A 20,562-nucleotide genomic window follows, 5' to 3' on the forward strand; every position below is an offset into this window, starting at 1 on the left:
TTTCCGTTTTCTTTTCTTTCTGTGGATAGTGGAGGGAGAGAGGGAAGAGAGAGAGAGAAAGACCCATTTAGTGGTTTGAAGCTTGAAGGAGATAGAATAGTTGATAAGACCAGAGAAGGAGAAAAGGACCAGTTATCAAATTCTTCGTCATCATCTGTTTGTCCACATAGCATCCAACAAGAAGAGAAGAGAGACAAAGATGGGGATTTGCTGGGGTTCTCCAGCTGAGAACCCAACGCCAGTAACTACTGGTGATCTCACTACAGGTAGCCCACAAGTAAATTTTGATGATTTGTTCTTGTCATTCACTAGATTCCATTGACTCTTCAAATTTTCATTTGGGTTTTGTTGCATTTGATTTTTCTCTTTCTAGATTTTGAGCAATGCCTATGATCAATTGAAATCCAAACTTCATGCCAAAGTTCCTTCTTTTCAAATGCAAAATTATGTTTCTGAACTATGTTTTGACCAGTAATTGAATAATGAATATTCTGATCTGATTCATTATTCAAGTTACTAGATTTTGTTTCTCTTGGAATTTCTTGGATGTCTAAGTGAAAGTTGATATTCTTGTGACTTGCTGCATGACAAAAAGAAAAAAAAAAGTTCCATTCTTTTTCATGTGAGTGTCGTTTCTAACTTTATACTGTTTCTTCTTCAGTGGTCAGTAATATATCTCAGACAACCAGTAACACCACATCTTCAGGGGGGAGTACTTTATCTCGGAATAGCCAGTTCTCGGCAGCAAGTGGCGATGAGGCCAGTCCACATGGGCAGATCTTACCCACCCCAAACTTGAGGATCTTCAGTTATTTAGAATTGAAGGCTGCAACCAGAAACTTCAGATCAGATACAGTTCTTGGGGAGGGAGGCTTTGGGATGGTCTTCAAAGGTTGGCTTGATGAAAAGGCACCAACCAAGTCTGGAAAAACCACAGTGATTGCTGTGAAAAAATTGAGTTCTGAGAGCTTGCAAGGGTTTGAGGAATGGCAGGTAATTTAACTCTACTTGGGAAATAATTAATATAATTGGTGACGTTCAATTGTTTTTGTCTTCGCAGTTTAGCTTGTTACCTCTAAGCTTATTTTTAAATGATCCCTTAGATAGGTTAATCCAAATTGGAAAATATTGTTTTGAGATGTTAGAATCTTGTAGACGAAAGTTAAACTGTGAATTAGTTAACTATCTTTGAAACTTCGATTGCTGTGGTATCTACTGCTTATTTAGGAGGGTGGAGTGCCGATTTGTTTATCCAGCTGGTGCCCTGAGTCCACAACAACTTAAGGGACATATAGAGTTCGGAGTAATAAAACAATTTGATGATATTGTGGATTCTAGTTGAACAAAAAAGGGCCAAGTGGCCAGAGTTCTTTTATTCCTAACCCCTCAGCTCAAGCCATGATCTCTCTCTCTCTCTCTCTCTCTCTCACATCCATTGCACACAAACATAAATTGTACATTTGGAGGATTTCTTGCGTATTTGACCAATTTTCTAAAAGTATAAAGTTTGTAAACAGTGTATCAAGTCAATTTAGTTTACACATTGTGTGCTTATCTGATTGTTATTTTTTGGTGTAGTCAGAGGTGAATTTCTTAGGGCGACTATCTCATCCTAATCTTGTAAAGCTATTGGGATACTGTTTGGAGGACACGGAGCTGCTGCTCGTGTATGAGTTCATGCAAAAGGGTAGCTTGGAAAACCATCTATTTGGAAGTAAGAAAAAAAATAAGTTTTGACATAACTGTGTATACATGCAAGCATTTCCCTGTGTGCAGGCATATGGGTGTTTACAAGTGATGCAAGTTTGTCATACGTTTTTCAAATCAGCAAGTTCTTCATATGTTTTTGAAACACATCAAGTTCGTTTTTAGCCTTTGCCTTACACTTAATCGTTTTTTTCACTTCTGCAGGGGGCTCAGCTGTTCAGCCACTTCCGTGGGATATACGGCTTAAAATTGCAATAGGAGCAGCTCGAGGCTTGGCTTTTTTGCATACATCAGAGAAGCAAGTAATCTATAGAGATTTCAAAGCTTCAAACATACTGCTTGATGGGGTAAACTTCTATTTGATTATGAACAGTTGTCGAGAACTAAGCTAATGACGGTGGATATCTTATAGTACTAATTTCCTTGGCATGTTTTCAACCACTACCTGTGCAACCTATCTCATTCTTGTCCACCATATCATGCTGGTGAAAGAAACATCAAATCATTGTTATGAATAAACTCGTGTAATTCAAATAATTATACTCTTACAAAACCCAAAAAGGAAAAAAAATTAGTAGTGATACTCTTAGGCTTCAGCTCAATTGATAAATCATGAGGTTCGGTTTCACGGTAGCTTTTAAGTTTGAAGCTTGGTTAGAAAATACTGACTAAAATATATAAAAAAAAGAAACTCAGAAGTTGCTTATCGACTGACAAATTAATCTTCTTCTTTTTTTATCATTATTATAACTTTTTGTTGTATTGCAGTCGTATATTGCCAAGATATCTGACTTTGGCTTGGCAAAAATGGGTCCTTCAGCTAGTCAATCGCATGTGACAACACGAGTTATGGGTACATATGGTTATGCTGCTCCTGAGTATGTTGCCACAGGTAATTCTATGTAACCTTTTGAATTTGTGGGCTCCTTGGTTTGGCCAAATATTGAGGCCACTTACCAAATTCCATGACATTCTTCATATCATGTTTGATTGAACAGGGCATTTGTATGTGAAAAGCGATGTGTATGGTTTTGGTGTTGTTCTGGTCGAGATATTGACAGGCTTGCGTGCACTTGATCAAAATCGTCCGAGTGGGAAACATAATTTAGTGGACTGGATAAAGCCATTCCTATCAGATAAAAGAAAATTGAAAGGAATTATGGACCCCCGGTTGGAGGGAAAATACCCTGCCAAAGCTGCATTCCGAATTTCTCAGCTTGCTCTAAAGTGCATTGAATCTGAACAGAAAAACCGGCCATCAATGAAGGATGTTGTGGAGACATTGGAACGGATTGAATCTGCCAATGAACATTCAAGGGAGCCTAGGCCCCGTTCAACTCATCCTATGGCTCATCGACAAGGCCAGAAGCCGCTGCATCATCGCTCACCGCTTCACCCCAGGCTGGATGGGAATCAAACCTACCAACAGTCGCCTCGAGTGCGGTAACTCTGATCTGACTGCTGTCAAGCAAGCGCAGACCTTTCCTTAGGCAAGATCATGTCAAAAAATTCCCATTTCTTCATTAATGGGAGGTTAGAATGAGTTTGTTGTTGTATTGAACTGGGTATGTTTTGTTAGCAGTGAAAGTGTAATTATTGTGTAGCTTTGGTGATTTGAGAGCCTGGAAACTTGTTTAGCAGAGCCATTAGTTATGATTTTTCAGGTGGCAAAATTTATAGTTACATGCCCCAACAACCTAAAAGAGTCGAGAGCAAAAAAGGAGAAAAGCCTGGATATTATAGTTACTGCATTCATTGATTGTCAGGTTACCTTTTACTTTTGTAGGTTTGTAATGAAATGAAATGAACAAATTTACAATTATTTTGTATATCAAAAGCAAATCTGAAGAAATTCCTTGAGCATTTTTACCTCTGCAAGGGTAAATTTATCACAGTAGTTGAATAATCATGTAATTGTATCTGTAAATCAGTGCTTTTAAGGAGCAGATATGCTCATAAGCAATTTTATTAAAATATCGTGGAAATTTGTTAGAAATTCAGGTGCTTATGTAGAAAGCTCTTTTATGCTTTTATTGCTGCCGCTTTAAAAAAAAGCTGCTTCTGTCTTTAAAAAGAATCATTGTAAAGTAAAGCAGATTAAGCGTTTGGTAAACTGTAATTTTAAAAGTGCTGTGAGTATGAAAAGCAGTGTCAGAGCGTTTGGTAAATTTTACCGTAAAAGTGCTGTAACTATTTATAATGACTAAAATGGACATGATGCTGAAAGTGCTTTTTACTAATCTGTTTGGTAAAAAAATAAAACTGTAAAGTGCTTTTATACTTGTAGCAATCTTGTTCCTCAATGTTTCTAGTTCTTGTGCTCCAGGCACTAAAAACATGCATAGTGCCTAAGTAATTACCTATAGGGAAACTTGGCAAAACTATATACATCAAAAGCAATACACAAGTCGTACAAGATGACAAGGATTCAAACATACTTCCATATATTTTTCCCTTATTTTTTGGGTCTATAGTTTTGATATTTATTCACAAAAGATTAATGGAAATCAAAGAAATAAAGTTTGCAGCAAAACTAGTTTATCATAAAGGGAATTAAAAGAAAAATAGAGCTTGTTTGGAATTGTTATAACTTTTCAGTATGCCAAAATTCTCTCGCAATTCATAAAAGTGATTTCTTGTTTGATTATTCAGTGAAACGTGTAATACATGCAGCATGCTCTGTTTGCACACTAAGAAATCTGATAAGAAACAAATTATGACTTGCCCAAAACACAACAGAAACATAGTTTACAAACACGCAGATAACACAAACCCAAAAACATAGATTTCAGGCACGTAGATTTCCTAAGAAATATTATATTACAAGTATGCAGATTATGTAAACATATAATATTTGTATGAAGAAGAAGACGAAGAAAAGTAAAAACCCAGTAGAAAAATAAAGCCCATTGACAACCAATGGAGGCCTCGCAAACCAGTAGAAAAATAAAGCACGTAGAAAAATAAAAAAAATAAAAAAGCAAGAGCAGCACGTATATAAAAAGTTTGAGAGATTGAAGAGATTGAGAGAATGGTTGTCTCCAAACTTGGGAGGCTACATGAAGATGAACTTTGGTGTCTGCAGATTTGAGAGAAATACGTGAGGATAGATTTCTAACCTAATAAGGGTATTTGTGGAATTGCAAAAATTTCATTAAAGGGAGCGCCCTGCTTCAATTAAAAGCAACTTTAAAAAGCAACTCAGGTTACTTTTAAAAGCTGTCAAAAGACCATTCTTTTAAAATAAGCAGGATATTTAATTTTTACCAAACACCTTAAATTGCTTAACTTTAAAGTTAAGCAGGTTTTTGGGGAAAAAAAGCAATCACAAACGGGGCCTAAGTAAGTCTGTCAAGGCGGTCAAAAATACTTTTGATTTTTAAAAAGCACTTTTAGCAAGTCTAGAAACACTCCCTCCCAAACATAACGTGCCATGAAGAAGTTCTGACTTTGAGGAAGACTCCAATATGGCCATGTCGTTCGACTGTTTAACACAGACCTCTTTATGACATGTCGTTTTTGTAAAAAGGAAAAAGTTTACAGAAAAAAAAAAAAAAAGGGGAACGACCATGTCGTCGTAATGAATCGGAAATTCGGAAATTCAGAATAGAAGCGGTTCTCTCTCTCTCTCTCTCTCTCTCTCTCTCCTCTTCTGTACATCGGCAATGGAAGTTCGTCTGCTTGTCCTCTGTTTCTCATTGGTAAACAATTTACTTTCTCTTCCTTTTTCATTCCCTCTCAACGGTCCGTTCGCGACGATTCTGCTTGGAATTGGATCGCGCTTCTATTGCTTTGACCCTGTCTATGCATTGCGTGCTCTTTGGGGCTGTCGTTGTGGTTTTCTAGGGTTTTCTGTAGATTGATTAATGCTAATCTTACTTTAGTAGTTAATGCTGTATTGATCTGGCTCTGTATCAATTAATTTCAGATTCGGTATTAAATTATGCGTTTGATGTATCAATTCATTCAGGTTGCTTTACACTGTGTTCTAGTTGGAGCAGATATATCCGATGCTTCAGCAAGGTACGATCCTTTTTGTTCTTGATTTTCGGATTTGCTTCTTTTGATTTTATCCAATTCGTTACTCTCTTATCGTTTGGATTGCTGTTGGTGATTTCCTTTCATATGCATTTATTTCAGTCGAAGATATATCAGTAAATATCAACCGTTGTGTGATTGTGAGCAATGCCAAGACAGCAAGGTTCCCATCCCATCTTTTGAAATTTGATGTTAATTTTAGTAACTATGCACTTGTGGTGATACTACTACAGTTATGCAACCTGTAAGAAACACACTCCTTTAGTTGTTTGTGATTTGGTATCCCTTTGATATCTTTACATGGGGTTGTGTACGTTTCCTTTTCATTGGCATGCTTGTAGCAGTTGATTTATTATCTTTATTCAAGAATGGTTGAAAAGGGTACTTCGAAAGTGTTGAAGTCCAGAATACCTTTGCAACGAATTACAAAACAGAACCTAAGTTAGTAAGTATAGTTTCGGCATGAGTAAGTTCAGACTTAGTAATATAGATGACTAAATATTTAGTATATTATATCCTTTGCCATTCTTCTTGATGATCTAAGAAAATGCATTATGCCGAAGGGAATAGTTCCAATAGAGTTGTATTTTGATCTTCAATCATTTAAGTTCCCTCACTGATCGCTATATGAGAGAGGATAGAGGGAGGGAGAGTAGGGGATGGGAAGAGAGGGAGAGAGTGATGAACAGGGGAAGAGAACATGATACCTGTGGAGCTATACATGATTGATAGAATTCATATGATAGGTGGTAACAGAGTTGATTAATTGCTGAAGGGATATGTATCTTTGACAGACACCCACAAACCCCTCCTTCATGTGCTCATCTTTATCTTTAATTGAAATGGCTGTTATGTAAACAACATATCATGTTGCAAAATCTTTACTATATGGTCAAATGCTGACTGAACAGGAAGAAGGTGTATCTTCTGTCATTGGAGCCAGCACTCTTCCAGATGAAAAGGTAATTGGTAACGGGTACTTTTCTTTTTGTTCAGAGTAGATAACATTGGTGCTTATGTTTATCATATTCCACACAGAATATTGACATAATTGCGACATACAGCAACAATCTTGGAGCTGTGCGGAGTAGTAGGGTTAAAATGGGGGATCTGTCTGCTTCCTGGGTCTTGGAAAATCCTATTGATGGAAGGCATGACCATCCAAAGAGTTTTCAGGTATTGGATATTCAGTTCCTTTTCATATTGGAGGCAATGAATGCCATGTAGATAGATCTTTCAAAACCTTTAATATTTCTATTTGTTTTAGCTCAACTGGATTGGAGTTGTATTTTGTAGATAGAAACATTGACAGGAAATTTACTAGTTAGTGCTAATTTCCAGATGGTTGAGGATCCATTTCAATCTGGAATGACCTTTGAAGAGCAGACTGAGCATCCTCCAGATGATCATCAAGCTGAAGTAGGTGAACTTCCATATTCTCGTCTATCATCAATGAGCCCAGTGAAGCTCAAGCGGCGGGTGAATTGTCAAATGCTTCTTATTTTACTTCACTATAATCGTTTTGTTCTGTTGGGTTGGGGTTTTGATGGTTTTCCTGGCCCGTTAGGAAATGCGGCAAGAAAGGAGGAATCTTCGGACTGCAGAGTTGATAGGAAAAGATAAAGAAGCTAATAACCAGATGGCAGCAGCAGCAATTGAACGATCAAAAGGCTTTGACCCCATTGTCAAGGGAAAGTACAGCATATGGAGAAGTGATTATGAAAGCCCAAATTCTGATTCAACCTTGAAACTTATGCTGGATCAGATTATAATGGCCAAAGCTTACACAAACATTGCCAAGTCTAAGAATGAAAGCGATCTTTATAATTCTCTCATGAAACACTCTAAACTTAGTCAGCATGCTATCGGAGAAGCGAGTTCTGATGTTGAGCTTCATTCGAGGTTTTTGCTATTCTTTATCTGGTTGCAAGATTACCAGGTTTGGTCTTGATTTTTCATGCTTAGTTTTTTTATTTTTTATTTTATTTTTCCTTTTACCAGTGCACTTAACCGAGCAAAAGCAATGGGTCGCGTTCTCTCTATAGCAAAGGACAAATTATATGACTGCCTCACTGTGGAAAGGAAGCTAAGAGCCATGCTTCAGTCAACTGAAGATAATGTAAGTGATCTGAAGAAAAAGAGTGCATTCTTGACTCAGCTTGCCGCAAAAACAGTTCCTAAACCGTTACATTGCCTTCCTCTACAACTTGCATCCGACTATTTCTTGCTGGGTTATCATAGTAGAGAGGATGTAAACAAAGAAAAGCTTCAGGATCCTTCTCTCTATCACTATGCTATCTTTTCCGATAATGTTCTAGCGACATCAGTGGTTGTTAATTCTACTGTGCTGCATGCGAAGGAACCCAACAAGCATGTTTTCCATGTAGTCACTGATAAACTAAATTATGCTGCTATGAGAATGTGGTTTCTTGTCAACCCTCCTGTAGGAGCAACAATCCAGGTTGAAAACATTGATGATTTCAAGTGGCTGAATTCTTCTTCGTGTTCTGTTCTCCGTCAACTTGAATCTGCCAGACTTCAAGAATATTATTTCAAGGCAAATCATCCTTCATCCCTCTCTCTGGGTTCTGATCATCTCAAATATCGGAATCCAAAATACTTGTCCCTGCTGAATCATCTCAGATTCTACCTTCCTGATGTTTACCCAAAGTTGGACAAGATCCTATTTTTGGATGATGATATTGTAGTTCAGAAGGATTTGACACCTCTTTGGTCTATTGATCTTCAAGGGATGGTAAATGGTGCAGTGGAGACCTGCAAAGAGAGCTTCCATCGGTATGATAAATATCTCAACTTCTCAAATCCAATCATCTATGCAAATTTCGATCCAAATGCTTGTGGCTGGGCATTCGGCATGAATATCTTTGACTTGAAGGAGTGGAGGAAGCGAAACATCACTGGAATATATCATCGTTGGCAAGACATGGTAAAGTTTCATTACATTCATTTCTTCCCTTGATCCCCATTTTTTTATTATCAACTCATATTACATATTCTTGTTGGTTGCTTAATTTTTTTTTTAATTTTATTTAAAAACTTTATGCCTGTTTTATTATGTAAGCTAGGTGTGTTCAAATTTTATGGCGAATGATGATGGAATAACTGTTTTGCAGAATGAGGATAGAACTCTTTGGAAGCTTGGTACATTGCCACCAGGACTGATAACCTTTTATAACCTGACCCATCCGCTGGATCGGGGCTGGCATGCGTTGGGACTTGGCTACGACCCAGCCCTCAATCAAACGGCAATAGAGAATGCAGCTGTTATCCATTACAATGGAAACTACAAGCCATGGCTAGATTTGGCTATTTCAAAGTACAAGGCATACTGGTCAAAATATGTAATGTTTGATAACCCTTATCTTCGACTTTGTAGCATCAGTGAATAGAAGAAAACTAAACACCCCCTCCCCCCTCCCCCTTCAAACACACATGCTCTTGTAAAATTTGTTGTCCAAAGAAGAAATGGAAATTCAAAATTCTTTATTTCTATCAGAGACGATGTTATGCGTCCAGAAAGAGAACAGGACGTTTCTGCAAAAAACTTCTCCCAAGTTACAATTCGGAAAAATTGCCGAAAACCTTTATGAGAAAAAGAATTGGACTGAATTTTTTACTCAGAGGAGTGTGTATTTTGCTCAAAAACACTTGTCAATTAATGAGAAATTCTTCCCTGCGACTGCCACGGATGTTATTAATTCATTTATGTTATAAAATGTGTATTTATTTATTAATACTATACTCGAACTCTACAAATATCAAACTTTATTACAATTTACAATAAGAGTCCATGCTAATAAGCATATGCATATGTGCGGCATATTGGAAATGCGTTTCCGAAGCTTTCGCTTGGGTGTTTCTAATTGCAATTCGAGGCTCAAAGAGTTATCATCTAATGGAAAATGGCAAGAACTGCTCTGCCACTACCATGAAATCAAGAAAGCTGGACTTCAACTAGCAGACCCTTCAGCCTTCCCTCCTATTCTCAAAGCATGTTCAAATCTTCTTTCTCATACCTATGGAAAGTCAGTACATGGATGTTTGATCAAGAATGGATTTGAATTCTACACTTCCATTGGTAATTCCACCATGGACTTTTACATCAAAACAGGGGACCTAGATTCTGCATTGGGTGTTTTTAACTGTATGAGGAGCAGAGATGGAGTTTCTTGGAATATATTGGCTTATGGGTACCTTGATGGGGGTGATTTAGTACAAGGGTTGTGGTGGTTTAACAAGGCTAGGGTTTGTGCTGATGGGTTTCAACCCAATACTTCTACTTTGGTGCTTGTAATTCAAGCTTGCCGTCGCCTTCGAGATAAGTTTGAGGGTCTGATAGTACATGGTTACGTGATTCGAGGGGGGTTTTGTTCTGTATCTTCAGTTCAAAACTCTTTGTTGAGTCTGTATGCAGAAGAAGCTGACATGGACAGTGCGCAGAAATTGTTTGATGAAATGCGTGACAAAGATGTCATCTCTTGGAGTGTGGTGATTGGTGGTTTTGTGCGTTGTGAGGAAGCTCAGATTGGGATGCTGATGTTCCAAAAGATGGTATATGAGCGTGGTATTGAGCCAGATGGTTTATGTATGGTCAGTATTCTTAAAGCATGCACTCATTTGAAGGACTTGACCATGGGAACATCGGTCCATGGGTTGGTAATCTATAGAGGTTTAGATTGTGATATGTTTGTTGGAAATTCTTTAATTGATATGTATTCCAAGTGTCAGGATGCAGATTCTGCCTTTAAAGTTTTTGACGCGATGCCACGAAGAAATAGAGTCTCATGGAATTCCATTTTGACGGGATTTGTCTTTAATGAGAGGCATTCGGATGCCCTAACACTGTTTTATTCTATGGGAAAGGAAGGAATTGAGGCAGATGAAGTGACACTTGTGAATGTTCTTCAAACATCCAAGCATTTGTGCATGTTTCATTGCAAGTCCGTGCACTGTGTAACAATCAGGCGGGGATACGTATCAAATGAATTACTCCTGAATTCTCTCATTGATACTTATGCAAAGTGCAATGATGTTGACCTTGCCTGGAAACTTTTTAATGGGGTGAAGAAAAGAGATGTGGTTTCATGGAGCACCATGATTTCAGGGTTTGCCAGTTGTGGTAGACCTGAGGAAGCAATTGCCGTCTTCCATGAGATGATGCAGTTGCAGGCACAAGACCAGAAGCCCAATGAGATCACCATTATAAATCTTTTCGAGGCTTGTTCAGCTTCAGCTGAATTGAAGAGGTCAAAATGGGCGCATGGAATTGCTATTAGAACAGGTTTGTCAGCAGAAGTAGCCGTTGGCACTGCAATTGTTGACATGTACTCGAAATGTGGGGCAATAGAAGAATCAAGAAAGGCCTTTGGACAAATTCTTGAAAAAAACACCATGTCATGGAGTGCCATGATAGCGGCATATGGAATGAACGGTCTTGGCCATGAAGCCTTAGCTTTGCTTGCAGAAATGAAGCTGTATGGTTTGAAGCCCAATGCAGTGACCATTCTTTCTGTGCTATCTGCCTGTAGCCATGGAGGCTTGGTTGAAGAGGGTGTTTCCTTGTTCAACTCAATGGCTCAGGATCATGGAGTTGAACCAAGATTGGAACATTACACTTGCGTAGTTGACATGTTGGGTCGAGCGGGGAAGCTTGTAATGGCAATGGAGTTTATCAAAAGATTTCCGCAAGATTTGAAGGTGGCTGCCCGGGCAAGCAATGCTTGGGGTGCACTATTGAGTGCTTGTAGAAGCTGTAGGAACAGCGAAGTTGGTCTAGAAGCTGCCTCTCATGTCCTTGAGTTGGAGCCTGGAAACTCAGCTGGGTATTTACTGGCATCAAGTATTTATGCAGCAAGCGGGTTGTGGGTTGATGCTGCTAGTATGAGAAGCTTGTTGAAGGAAAGAGGGGTTAGGGTTGTGGCTGGCTACAGTTTAGTGCATGTTGGTCACAAGGCATATAGATTTGTTGCTGGAGATCATTCACCAGCTCATGATGGAAATATACACTCTATGCTTCAAATGTTGCATGCTTGTATGAAGGCTGAAAAGAGGAATATTTTTGATGACTTGGATTTAATTGAATAACTTCTTTATTTATTTTTGCTCTAAGAAAAAGGAAAACGAGACTTGAAAGCCGATCTCGTGGACTTCGAAACTCCATTTACAAAGAGTTAGCCATGTTATTATCCATCGACACCCCCAATGACTCGCGCACATGACACTAGAAAATAACGAAAATAATCAAAATTGAAAATGGAAAACAATTACCAACCTGAAAAAAAGGCTATTTTCGTTTGTACAGATGTATGCTTGTGGCTGAGATGTTGTCAAGTTGGGTGTTGTCGAAGAAAAAATATCATAATGATTAAGGCATTATTCTTTGTTTTAGTATTAAGTTATGATTGCAAGACAAGTGGTTTGTAATATTTTATTATTGTTTTTATTATTAAGTTATGATTTCGAGACAAATTGGTTTGTATTAGTAATTATGTTATGTGAAAATTTATTATATTTATGTTGTGATTGCTGGAAACTTAGTATTGAGTTTTATTATTAAGTTATGATTTCAAGACTATTGGTTTGTATTATTTTATTGTTGTTTTTATTATTAAGTTATAATTTTGAGACAAATTTGTTTGTATTATTAATTATGTTTTGTGAAAACTTATTATATTTATGTTGTTACTGCTGAAGACTAAGTATTGTTTGTTAGAGACTTATTTACTCATCCGGGGGAATCCAACCCTTTAAACTAGTTCAGCTGAGTTATAGAAGATGTTACTAGCGCATTGTACTAGCCATAGGGGACTCAAGTAAGAAATGTGACCCAAAATGCTTCTTGTTTTTTAACAAAGGAGTTCCAATGGTAGACGAAGTTGAGGAAATAGGCTGGATTTGTTGTATACAAGTAGAACATATAATTCGTCAGAAATTCCCCCTAGAGGTGAGGCCCTACTTACGTAAAGCTTCTCTCTTTCATGAGGCAAGGGATTGCTGCTTCCACAGCTGTCTCCACTCGGTCAAATGCGTCCTGCCTTGAACAAAGATGAACAGAGACTCCTTGGGACGTCAGCCAGCAACTCGCTTCGCTCGCCTGTCCGACCTATTTGTCTAATTTTCTTTCCATCTTATGAACTATCGTTCGACTCCTGTAGGGGAGTCTCACTTCCCGTTCTCTTCTAAGCCTCCAACAATCAACACTAAGTGTCCAACAATCACAACATAAATATAATAAGTTTTCACATAATATAATTAATAATACAAACTAGGGCTGGGCTCGGTTTGGGTTGGTTCGATTTTGAGCTCAACCCGACACCGAATCGTACGCTTCGGTTTGGCTATTTTGAAAACCGAAACCAAACCATAATTGATGAAAACCGACCACTTCGGTTAACCGGACTTGGTGGTTTGGTTTGGTTCAGTTTCAGTTTTTTGGCTCTTATAGAGAGAGAGAGAGAGAGAGAGAGAGAGAGAGAGAGAGAGAGAGAGAGAGAGAGAAGAAGAAGAAAAAAAAGAGGGAGAGATGGAGAAGAAGAAGATGAGAAAAAGAAAAGAGAGAGAAGAAGAAGAAGAAGAATGAAAAAAGAAGAATAGGGAGATGGGGAGAGGGAGTGAAGACAAATATAAGAAGAATGAGAAGAAAAAAAATAGAGAGAGAGAGACTGATGAAGATAAGACAAACGGAGAGATTGAGAGAGAGGAAAAAGAAAAGATTGAAACTATGTATTATATATCTATATATACATATATTTCTTATAATAATTTTTAATATCTTCGGTTTGGTTTGGTTACACCGTGGTTTTGAATATTGCAAATCGTACACTGAACCATATATTTCGGTTTGGTTTGGGTTCAAAACCGATGACAAAAAAAAGATTGAAAAAAAACCAAACCAACCCAACCCATTAGTTTGGTTTGGGCGGTTTGGGCGGGTTTCGGGTCCAAATGCCCAGCCCTAATACAAACCAATTTGTCTCGAAATCATAACTTAAATTGGGCACTGTTTTTCTAAAACCTATCACATTAATTGATAGAGGCGGTCTAACACGAAATAGGAAAACTAAACAAATATGTTAAGTGAGTTACCAGACTATCACTTTTTGTTATAGAACCCTTTTTTGTGTCCCTCCAACAATTGTTGGACAGTGAAATCTCTCCATCTATTTAAACTATCACTCCCTTCCGATTTCAACACTTTCAACTTACCTCACATACAACAAAAACCTTCTCTCATCTTTTCTTCACTTTTTTACTCAACTTCACCCTCTATGAATCAAAATATTTCATATCTTGATCAATAATTGGGCACTGTTTTTCTCGAAGTTGTCACATTAATTGATATAGGCAGTCTAACCCGAAAGAGGAAAACTAAACAAATAAGTGAGTTATCTGTCTATCTCCTTTTGTTCTAGAACTCTTTTTTGTCTCCCTCCGACAACTGTTGAATAGTGAAATCTCTTCATCTATTTAAACTCTCATTCTCTCCCGATTTCAACATTTTCAACTTGCCTCACATACAACAAAAATCTTCTCTCATCTTTTCTTCACTTCTTTACTCAGCTTCTCTCTTTATGGATCAAAATATTTCATATCTTGATCAATTATTGGGCACAGCTTTTCCAAAACCTGTCACATTAATTGATAGAGATGGTTTAACCTGAAAGAGATAAACTAAACAAATATGCTAAGTGAGTTACCTGACTATCTCTTTTTGTTATAGAACCCCTTTTTGTCTCCCTCCAACAACTGTTGGACAGTGAAAGCTCTCCAACTATTTAAACTCTCATTCCCTCCCTATTTCGGTTGTGTTTGACCAGTCATGAACTTAATATGCAGTAGAGATCCACCGTAACATGAAACGTTGTTCAGTGGTTTATTACCGAAATTTTACCTATGTTTCAGTAGCAACGAACCGAAATTTATTTATTTTTTCCGTAGTTTATTGTCGACCACAAATTTAATGCAAGCTATTTTTATCTTACTCCCATTGAAGGAACAAAAACAAGGTGACGCCCCTACTGAAGGAAATAATGTAAGAACAAAATGTGTAATGGACTATAGTGATCAATTCACAACTAATTCGGTAATTAGTTTGAGTGTTTTTTTTTGTTTGAAATCCTTTTTAGTATCATTAACGTGGCATTAATGTTTCAAATTTTATCTTTTAATAATATGAGTTTTATGTGTAGATATTCAATAGTAGAGATGCATTACTTAGAAATATGATACACAATATAACATGAACTACTGTAAAATACATTACTAAACAAAAAATAAATAAATATAAAATATAAAACACAACAAAGTTGGATGATATGTAAGAGAAACACACCTGATCAACATTTAAAGTGTCAAGCCGTTGTCTATACTTCTACACGTCTATAAATGTTATGTCATTGTCTCGACGTGGAATCCAACGAAGTGCATGAGGCTGGACCTCTAAATAATCAAGCTCATGATCAGGGATAACAACACCATGCATGTGCTCATACACCTATGCTTCCAGCAAAGTCATGTACCTAGCAATCTGCTTCATCTCAGACTTCGAAGCTTGGCTTAATTGTTTGTACAACCATGCTAAGCACTCATAACCCCATGAATAACCAGCAACACTATCAAGGTCTCTAAGTAGTCTAAGGTACACAATTTGGACTCTCGTGCCAGTCTGTCAACAAACAAAGTGACAGGACTCGCCCCGAATTTCCCGAAACCCAGGATGAATCCTGCGGAGACCTTGGCATCACACCCATGTCGGGTTCACTTCTTAAAACTATGTCCTCTTTTACCAAAGAGGATTAAGAGCACGAGACTTTCTGCCGAAATTTCAGCAGAATCTCCCCTGTAAATTGAACATTCCCCAAAGTTTCCACTTGCATGAAACACATTTTATATACCAACAGGCAGCACACACAATATATTTTCCAGCAATTCACATAAATGGCCTCTGGCCTTCTGATAATCCAAAGCAAGCTACAAACACAAAAAGTTTAGGGTCCTAACCCAAAGCATACAGCTATCTCAAACGGGTCTTGCCCTAATCCAATCACAACACACTAACACCACCCTCCCGTAGTCAAAAGGAAGAGCGAACAACTATCTAATCATCCAACAACCAACACGCGAGGTTTTAACCTCCTATCACTATCACAATTAGTTTGGGGCCTCAGTCTAAACCGTTCAACAATCCAACCAGGATCTCAAACCTAACCGAACCACAATCATACTCACTTAGTCCAACGAACGAGCCTCGATCCAACCAAGTCTCGGGACCAACCACGAGGTCTGCATCATACTCGATAAAACCACCTAAGTGGTGTCTAGGCCGTGGCTGCACCTAGGCGCTATCCCAGGCTGCCTACGTACCCTACTAAGGGATCAAGCCACACGTAACTCTTTCACTAACACCCTCTACTAAGGGATCACAACTCACCAATCACAAACCTTAATTTATCTCCTAAAAGCTCACATAATCTCCCCATACGCCGGAAATAATCCTACGATACGTGGGACCTCATCATCATGTCTCACTGTCTGCTTTGAGCCTGACTACATTCTCACCAACCATCTAACTGTCCGCTATGGGCCTGTCTACATTCTCACCAGCCATATAACTGTCTGCTATGGGCCTAGCTACATTCTCACCAGCCTGCACACAATCATATCTTCCCTCATACGTCGGGACGTACCCAGCCACGTATGGAGTCTGTCAACAAGCCGGCTACTCCTACGACACGTGCGACCTCAACACAATCTCCTCATACGATTGGACGCACCCGGCCGTATGAGGTCATCAACACGCCACTACTCCTACGACACGTGCGATCTCAACTTTGGGCTGGCTACATTCTCACCAGCCCGCACACAATCATATCTCCTCATACGTCCGGAACGCACCCGCCACGTATGGGTGCAACACTGGCTACTCCTCGACACGTGCGACCTCAACACAATCTCCCTCATACGATGGGACGCACCGCCTCGTATGGGGTCCATCAACACGCTGGCTACTCCTACAACACGTGCGACCTCAACACAATCTCCCCTCATATGACGGACGCACCTCATATGGGGTGCATTAACACGCCAGCTACTCCTACGACACGTGCGACCTCAACACAATCTCCCTCATACGACGGACGAACCCGGCCTCGTGTATGGGTCATCAACATCCGGGAGGTACATAGGGTAGTGCATATAGCACTCCGAACTGACATTCTGTACTCTTTTAGACCTTTAAATAAACATCCACACAATTAAATATATATCTAATTTCAAATCTTATATAAACCTCAACCAATATAGCATCCCATAAACTCCTCCATTTAAAATTCATCAATTAATATCATAAACCCACAATATCTACATAACTCGATTAACGGTCAAGACCTGTCACTACGGTCATTTTTAATCTTCCCAGGAAGGTAACACTACCTAGGAAGTCTCACAGTCAATCCCAGGGTCAAACTACCCACCCTTGGTCAAACGGGTCCGCGGGGCCCACGACCTCTAAATTTCAATCCGACAGTTTCTATGAATGCTACTTGGTTTAGGACACTCGTCATGCAAGTTTGGTCCAGATCGGACGGTCGGATCGCTCCCGATCGGACGATTACTAAAACCCTAACTCTAGGGTTGGCATTTCTGGAGTATCCGGGACTCTGTTTTACGATCCGTCGAATCCTATACGATCTTGGTAATACCTAGATCAACATATTATAACCTCAGGACCATCCAACGGTCCAAACCTAGCGAACTCGAAAAATACGCGATATGCGATATTCGTTCGGGACTCTAACGGTATCCAAATTGAAATCCGATCACACCTACGCTCGCGTGACATCGAGAGGATCGCATTGGGACAAAAATTCCCCTCAGCTACAGTGTCCACGGGCCGCCACACGCGCCGGCAGCGCATGGGTGTCCAGAGCGATATTGCATCGCCGGAAAACTTCCAAATCGAGAGCCAAGACTCCTACCCTAGGTAATACACCTAATTTGGAGTCACTTTTGTTGCTGGGCATACCGAAAAATGGCCGGAAGTGGCCGGAAGTGCGATCCAAAACCGACCGAACCCTAACTCGAAAATCGAGTTGTCTACGCTACAAATTTTTCAATTCATACCCAACAGACAGCTAGAGCTCGAGGAATAGATGGATTTCCATACCGGATTGTCAAAATGGCGGCGAACGACGGAGAACCGACCGAAGATTCCCTCCGAATCGATCGATTTTCTGCAAAATCCGGCGGTGTCGCTGCCGGCGTCGGAAAATAGGCGGGAAGGACCGAGCAAGGCGGTCATTTTAGGACGGCCCGCCCCAATGGTGGCCGGAGGTGGCGGTGGCGGCGGTGGACTCACGGCTGATCAGTGGAGGTTTTGCCACAGGCTAGAGAGAGAGACGCGTGGAGAGAGAGAGAGAGAGAGGTTATTTCGACTTTTAACAAAAACTCTTTTCAAATATTTACGGTTGTGCCACCGAGGGTATTTGGATCAGTATCTCTCTCGTAATCCGATTCAAGCCCACTACACGTCTACGGACTCATCTCGCCGCGCTCTACGCAATGGAATAGCCGGAATTCCCAAATTCCTTCTGAATAAGAAAATGACTAAAATACCCCTATCCCACGGGTAAATTTGTAATTTCGCTCAAATTAATTAAAATATGCAATAAATTTGGAGTCAGGGTGTTACACAAAGTGCAACCCAAGAGATATAGCAAATATGCTCTGGGCGAATACATGAGGTACTGCTTTGAATCTGTGTCGAAACATTGGAGAATCGCGCCCGTAACCATGACAAACTGACATACTCATCACTGTATTGGTGCAATTGTTTAGTAACCTCTTCATCAGTCACTCCTAAGTAATTAACTAACAACTCAAAATTTATGTCGTTATCATCTTCAAGCGGAGCAACCGCTGCACCAGACACAGGAATGCCTAAAATAGATGATACATCATCCAATGTGATGGTTATCTCACCAAAAGGCATGTGAAAGACGTTTGTTTCGGGATCTCACCTCTCAACGAATGTAGATACCATAATCTTATCTGCATTCTGATAGGAACACCTAATAAGTTGCTCTAATCCAGACATCCGAATATACCCTTTAAATATACTGTTATTTGGAATACCCCACCAATTCCATTCATGAAGGGTAGATGTCTTCGACATGCACCTAAGGGGCGCACGTTCCTAGTTAAATACCAAAAATAAAAATAAAAATATTTAGGTTAATTACCATGAACCAGACTTATATTCCACTTTCTATTGTCACAGTAAAACAACTTACCTGGTTATTTCAAATTGCAATTGCTATGTGAGTTTTAAAACTCGTAAGTAAATATGGATCAATGAGACCTACTCGAGATGGCTCAGTAGGCTCCACATGTACCTCAACATTACTATCATGAGTAGCAGCTACATCTTCAACCTCTGCATCAATATTACTATCATGAGTAAGAGCTACATCTTCAACCTCTGTAGTATCCTCAAAGTGATCTTGGGGAGCCCCTCTTTGTCTCCTCATTGAGGTTGTGGGACACTATCTATTAAGTCGAGATGATGAAGCCTCAGTAGTACCTCTGCGAGTCATCTTCATATCTAAAAAAACAATATTAATTACACACTCAATAACGTATTCGGTAGATGATCACTGAAAAACGGAAACAAATTCGATGGACTATCACTTAAAAAAGAAAACATATTCAGTGGAGTACCATTGAAAAACCGAAATATATTCGGTGGGCTTCTCCTGGAAAATGGAAACAAATTCGGTGGACTACTACCAAAACAAGGTAACGATTTCGGTGGTAACCCATCGAAAGTAAAATTAATTTCAGGTTGAAATTCGGTGGACTACCACTGAAGCAATGTAACCATTTCGGTAGTAATCCACCGAAACGAAAATCCAGTTTCCTAAAACTAGGTTCGAACCATACACCCACAAAGTTGAAATCAATAATTCAAATTAGACTTTGGCTTTTCAAAAGTGAAATCAAAACTAGGCTTAATCAACACTTATAAACGTAATATATAGAAATCAAAATTGAAATCAAACCTTAGCTCTTCGAAGGATTTGTGAAAACTTGACAGATTGGTGATGGATGTTTGCGATGGCTGAGGCAATGGTGGTTTGCGACGGGGTAAGGTGTTTAGGATTCGGGTTTACAGAGATGGGTTGTGCGATGAGGATTGCATAGATGAGTTGTGCGATGGCTCTGTTTCAAAGCGGATGGGGTATGCGGTGGAGTTTGTTGTAAATCTGATGGGGTGTGTCTGCAAGAGGAGAGAATTTTTGATGGGGTAGGGCTTGATAAGGGATGGGGTAGGGTTTGATATCAGATGAGGTGTGTCTGAAAGGGAAGCGGGTTTTTGATGGGTGGTGTATGGGATGGAGTTTACATAATAAGTTAGGGATTGAGGTTCATGAAGGCAATTTAGAAAGAAAAATGGGGTATAGTGAGTAATTTGAAATTTTATTAAAATTCAGTGGGGTGTAAAGAGATTATAAAGTGTAAAGAGCAAATAATGGAGTTCATATAGAATTTCCCTAAATAATTATGTGGCATTTTAATTTCCGCGTAAAAGGTTTTTTTATTTAAAAAGAAAATTTATTGCTCGAGTTCTCTGTAAAAATTTCGACGAGTCAACAAAAATGAAGCGCAAAGTTTTACCGTTTTGCTTCTGATAAAAAATAACTTGAAAAGAAAAAAAAATGGTTTTCGCTGACGTTAACAAACGGCTATCTCACTAACCCACGGTTAAACGCCGCGTGTCACAAAGCAAGAATATTAAAA

General features: G+C 39.1%; 3 protein-coding genes across 6 annotated transcripts; all 3 read left to right on the forward strand.

Moving 5' to 3' along the window:
• The first annotated feature begins 164 nt into the window (after positions 1–164).
• Positions 165–3,549, forward strand: KIN3 (Protein kinase superfamily protein). The gene is made up of 6 exons (XM_008237742.2): positions 165–266; positions 662–993; positions 1,579–1,714; positions 1,912–2,054; positions 2,476–2,599; positions 2,706–3,549. Exons 1-6 carry the CDS (start codon positions 200–202, stop codon positions 3,152–3,154), a joined length of 1,251 nt encoding a protein of 416 aa, XP_008235964.1. The 5' UTR covers positions 165–199; the 3' UTR covers positions 3,155–3,549.
• Positions 3,550–5,289: 1,740 nt separating this feature from the next.
• GAUT3 (galacturonosyltransferase 3) lies at positions 5,290–9,261 on the forward strand. Of its 4 annotated transcripts, none has more exons than XM_008237739.3 (9): positions 5,290–5,408; positions 5,678–5,730; positions 5,848–5,908; positions 6,657–6,707; positions 6,784–6,921; positions 7,087–7,224; positions 7,313–7,647; positions 7,747–8,692; positions 8,880–9,261. In XM_008237739.3, exons 1-9 carry the CDS (start codon positions 5,373–5,375, stop codon positions 9,153–9,155), a joined length of 2,034 nt encoding a protein of 677 aa, XP_008235961.2. In that variant the 5' UTR covers positions 5,290–5,372; the 3' UTR covers positions 9,156–9,261. The 4 variants fall into 4 exon arrangements, with proteins under 4 accessions (XP_008235961.2, XP_088911633.1, XP_008235962.2 ...); XM_089055507.1 differs by having other exon boundaries at positions 5,300–5,408; positions 5,848–5,989; positions 6,810–6,921; XM_008237740.3 differs by having other exon boundaries at positions 5,300–5,408; positions 6,810–6,921.
• A 219-nt stretch (positions 9,262–9,480) lies between these two features.
• LOC103334792 (Tetratricopeptide repeat (TPR)-like superfamily protein) lies at positions 9,481–11,860 on the forward strand. The gene has a single exon (XM_016795205.2). The coding sequence runs from the start codon at positions 9,571–9,573 to the stop codon at positions 11,848–11,850; it is 2,280 nt and encodes a 759-aa protein (XP_016650691.2). The 5' UTR covers positions 9,481–9,570; the 3' UTR covers positions 11,851–11,860.
• Positions 11,861–20,562: the final 8,702 nt, after the last annotated feature.

The sequence above is a fragment of the Prunus mume genome, linkage group LG6, assembly GCF_029339155.1.
Source record: "Prunus mume cultivar Tortuosa linkage group LG6, ASM2933915v1, whole genome shotgun sequence".
Taxonomy (NCBI): Eukaryota; Viridiplantae; Streptophyta; class Magnoliopsida; order Rosales; family Rosaceae; genus Prunus; species Prunus mume.

Bases quoted from the DNA above. Each gene is read 5' to 3' on its own strand.
- KIN3 (XM_008237742.2), top strand. From the start codon at position 200: ATGGGGATTTGCTGGGGTTCTCCAGCTGAGAACCCAACGCCAGTAACT. The intron at 1,715-1,911 runs GTAAGAAAAAAA...TCACTTCTGCAG, and splicing joins GGAAAACCATCTATTTGGAA to GGGGCTCAGCTGTTCAGCCA. The intron at 2,600-2,705 runs GTAATTCTATGT...TTGATTGAACAG, and splicing joins TCCTGAGTATGTTGCCACAG to GGCATTTGTATGTGAAAAGC.
- GAUT3 (XM_008237739.3), top strand. From the start codon at position 5,373: ATGGAAGTTCGTCTGCTTGTCCTCTGTTTCTCATTG. The intron at 5,731-5,847 runs GTACGATCCTTT...CATTTATTTCAG, and splicing joins ATATCCGATGCTTCAGCAAG to TCGAAGATATATCAGTAAAT. The intron at 8,693-8,879 runs GTAAAGTTTCAT...ACTGTTTTGCAG, and splicing joins ATCATCGTTGGCAAGACATG to AATGAGGATAGAACTCTTTG.
- LOC103334792 (XM_016795205.2), top strand. From the start codon at position 9,571: ATGCATATGTGCGGCATATTGGAAATGCGTTTCCGAAGCTTTCGCTTG.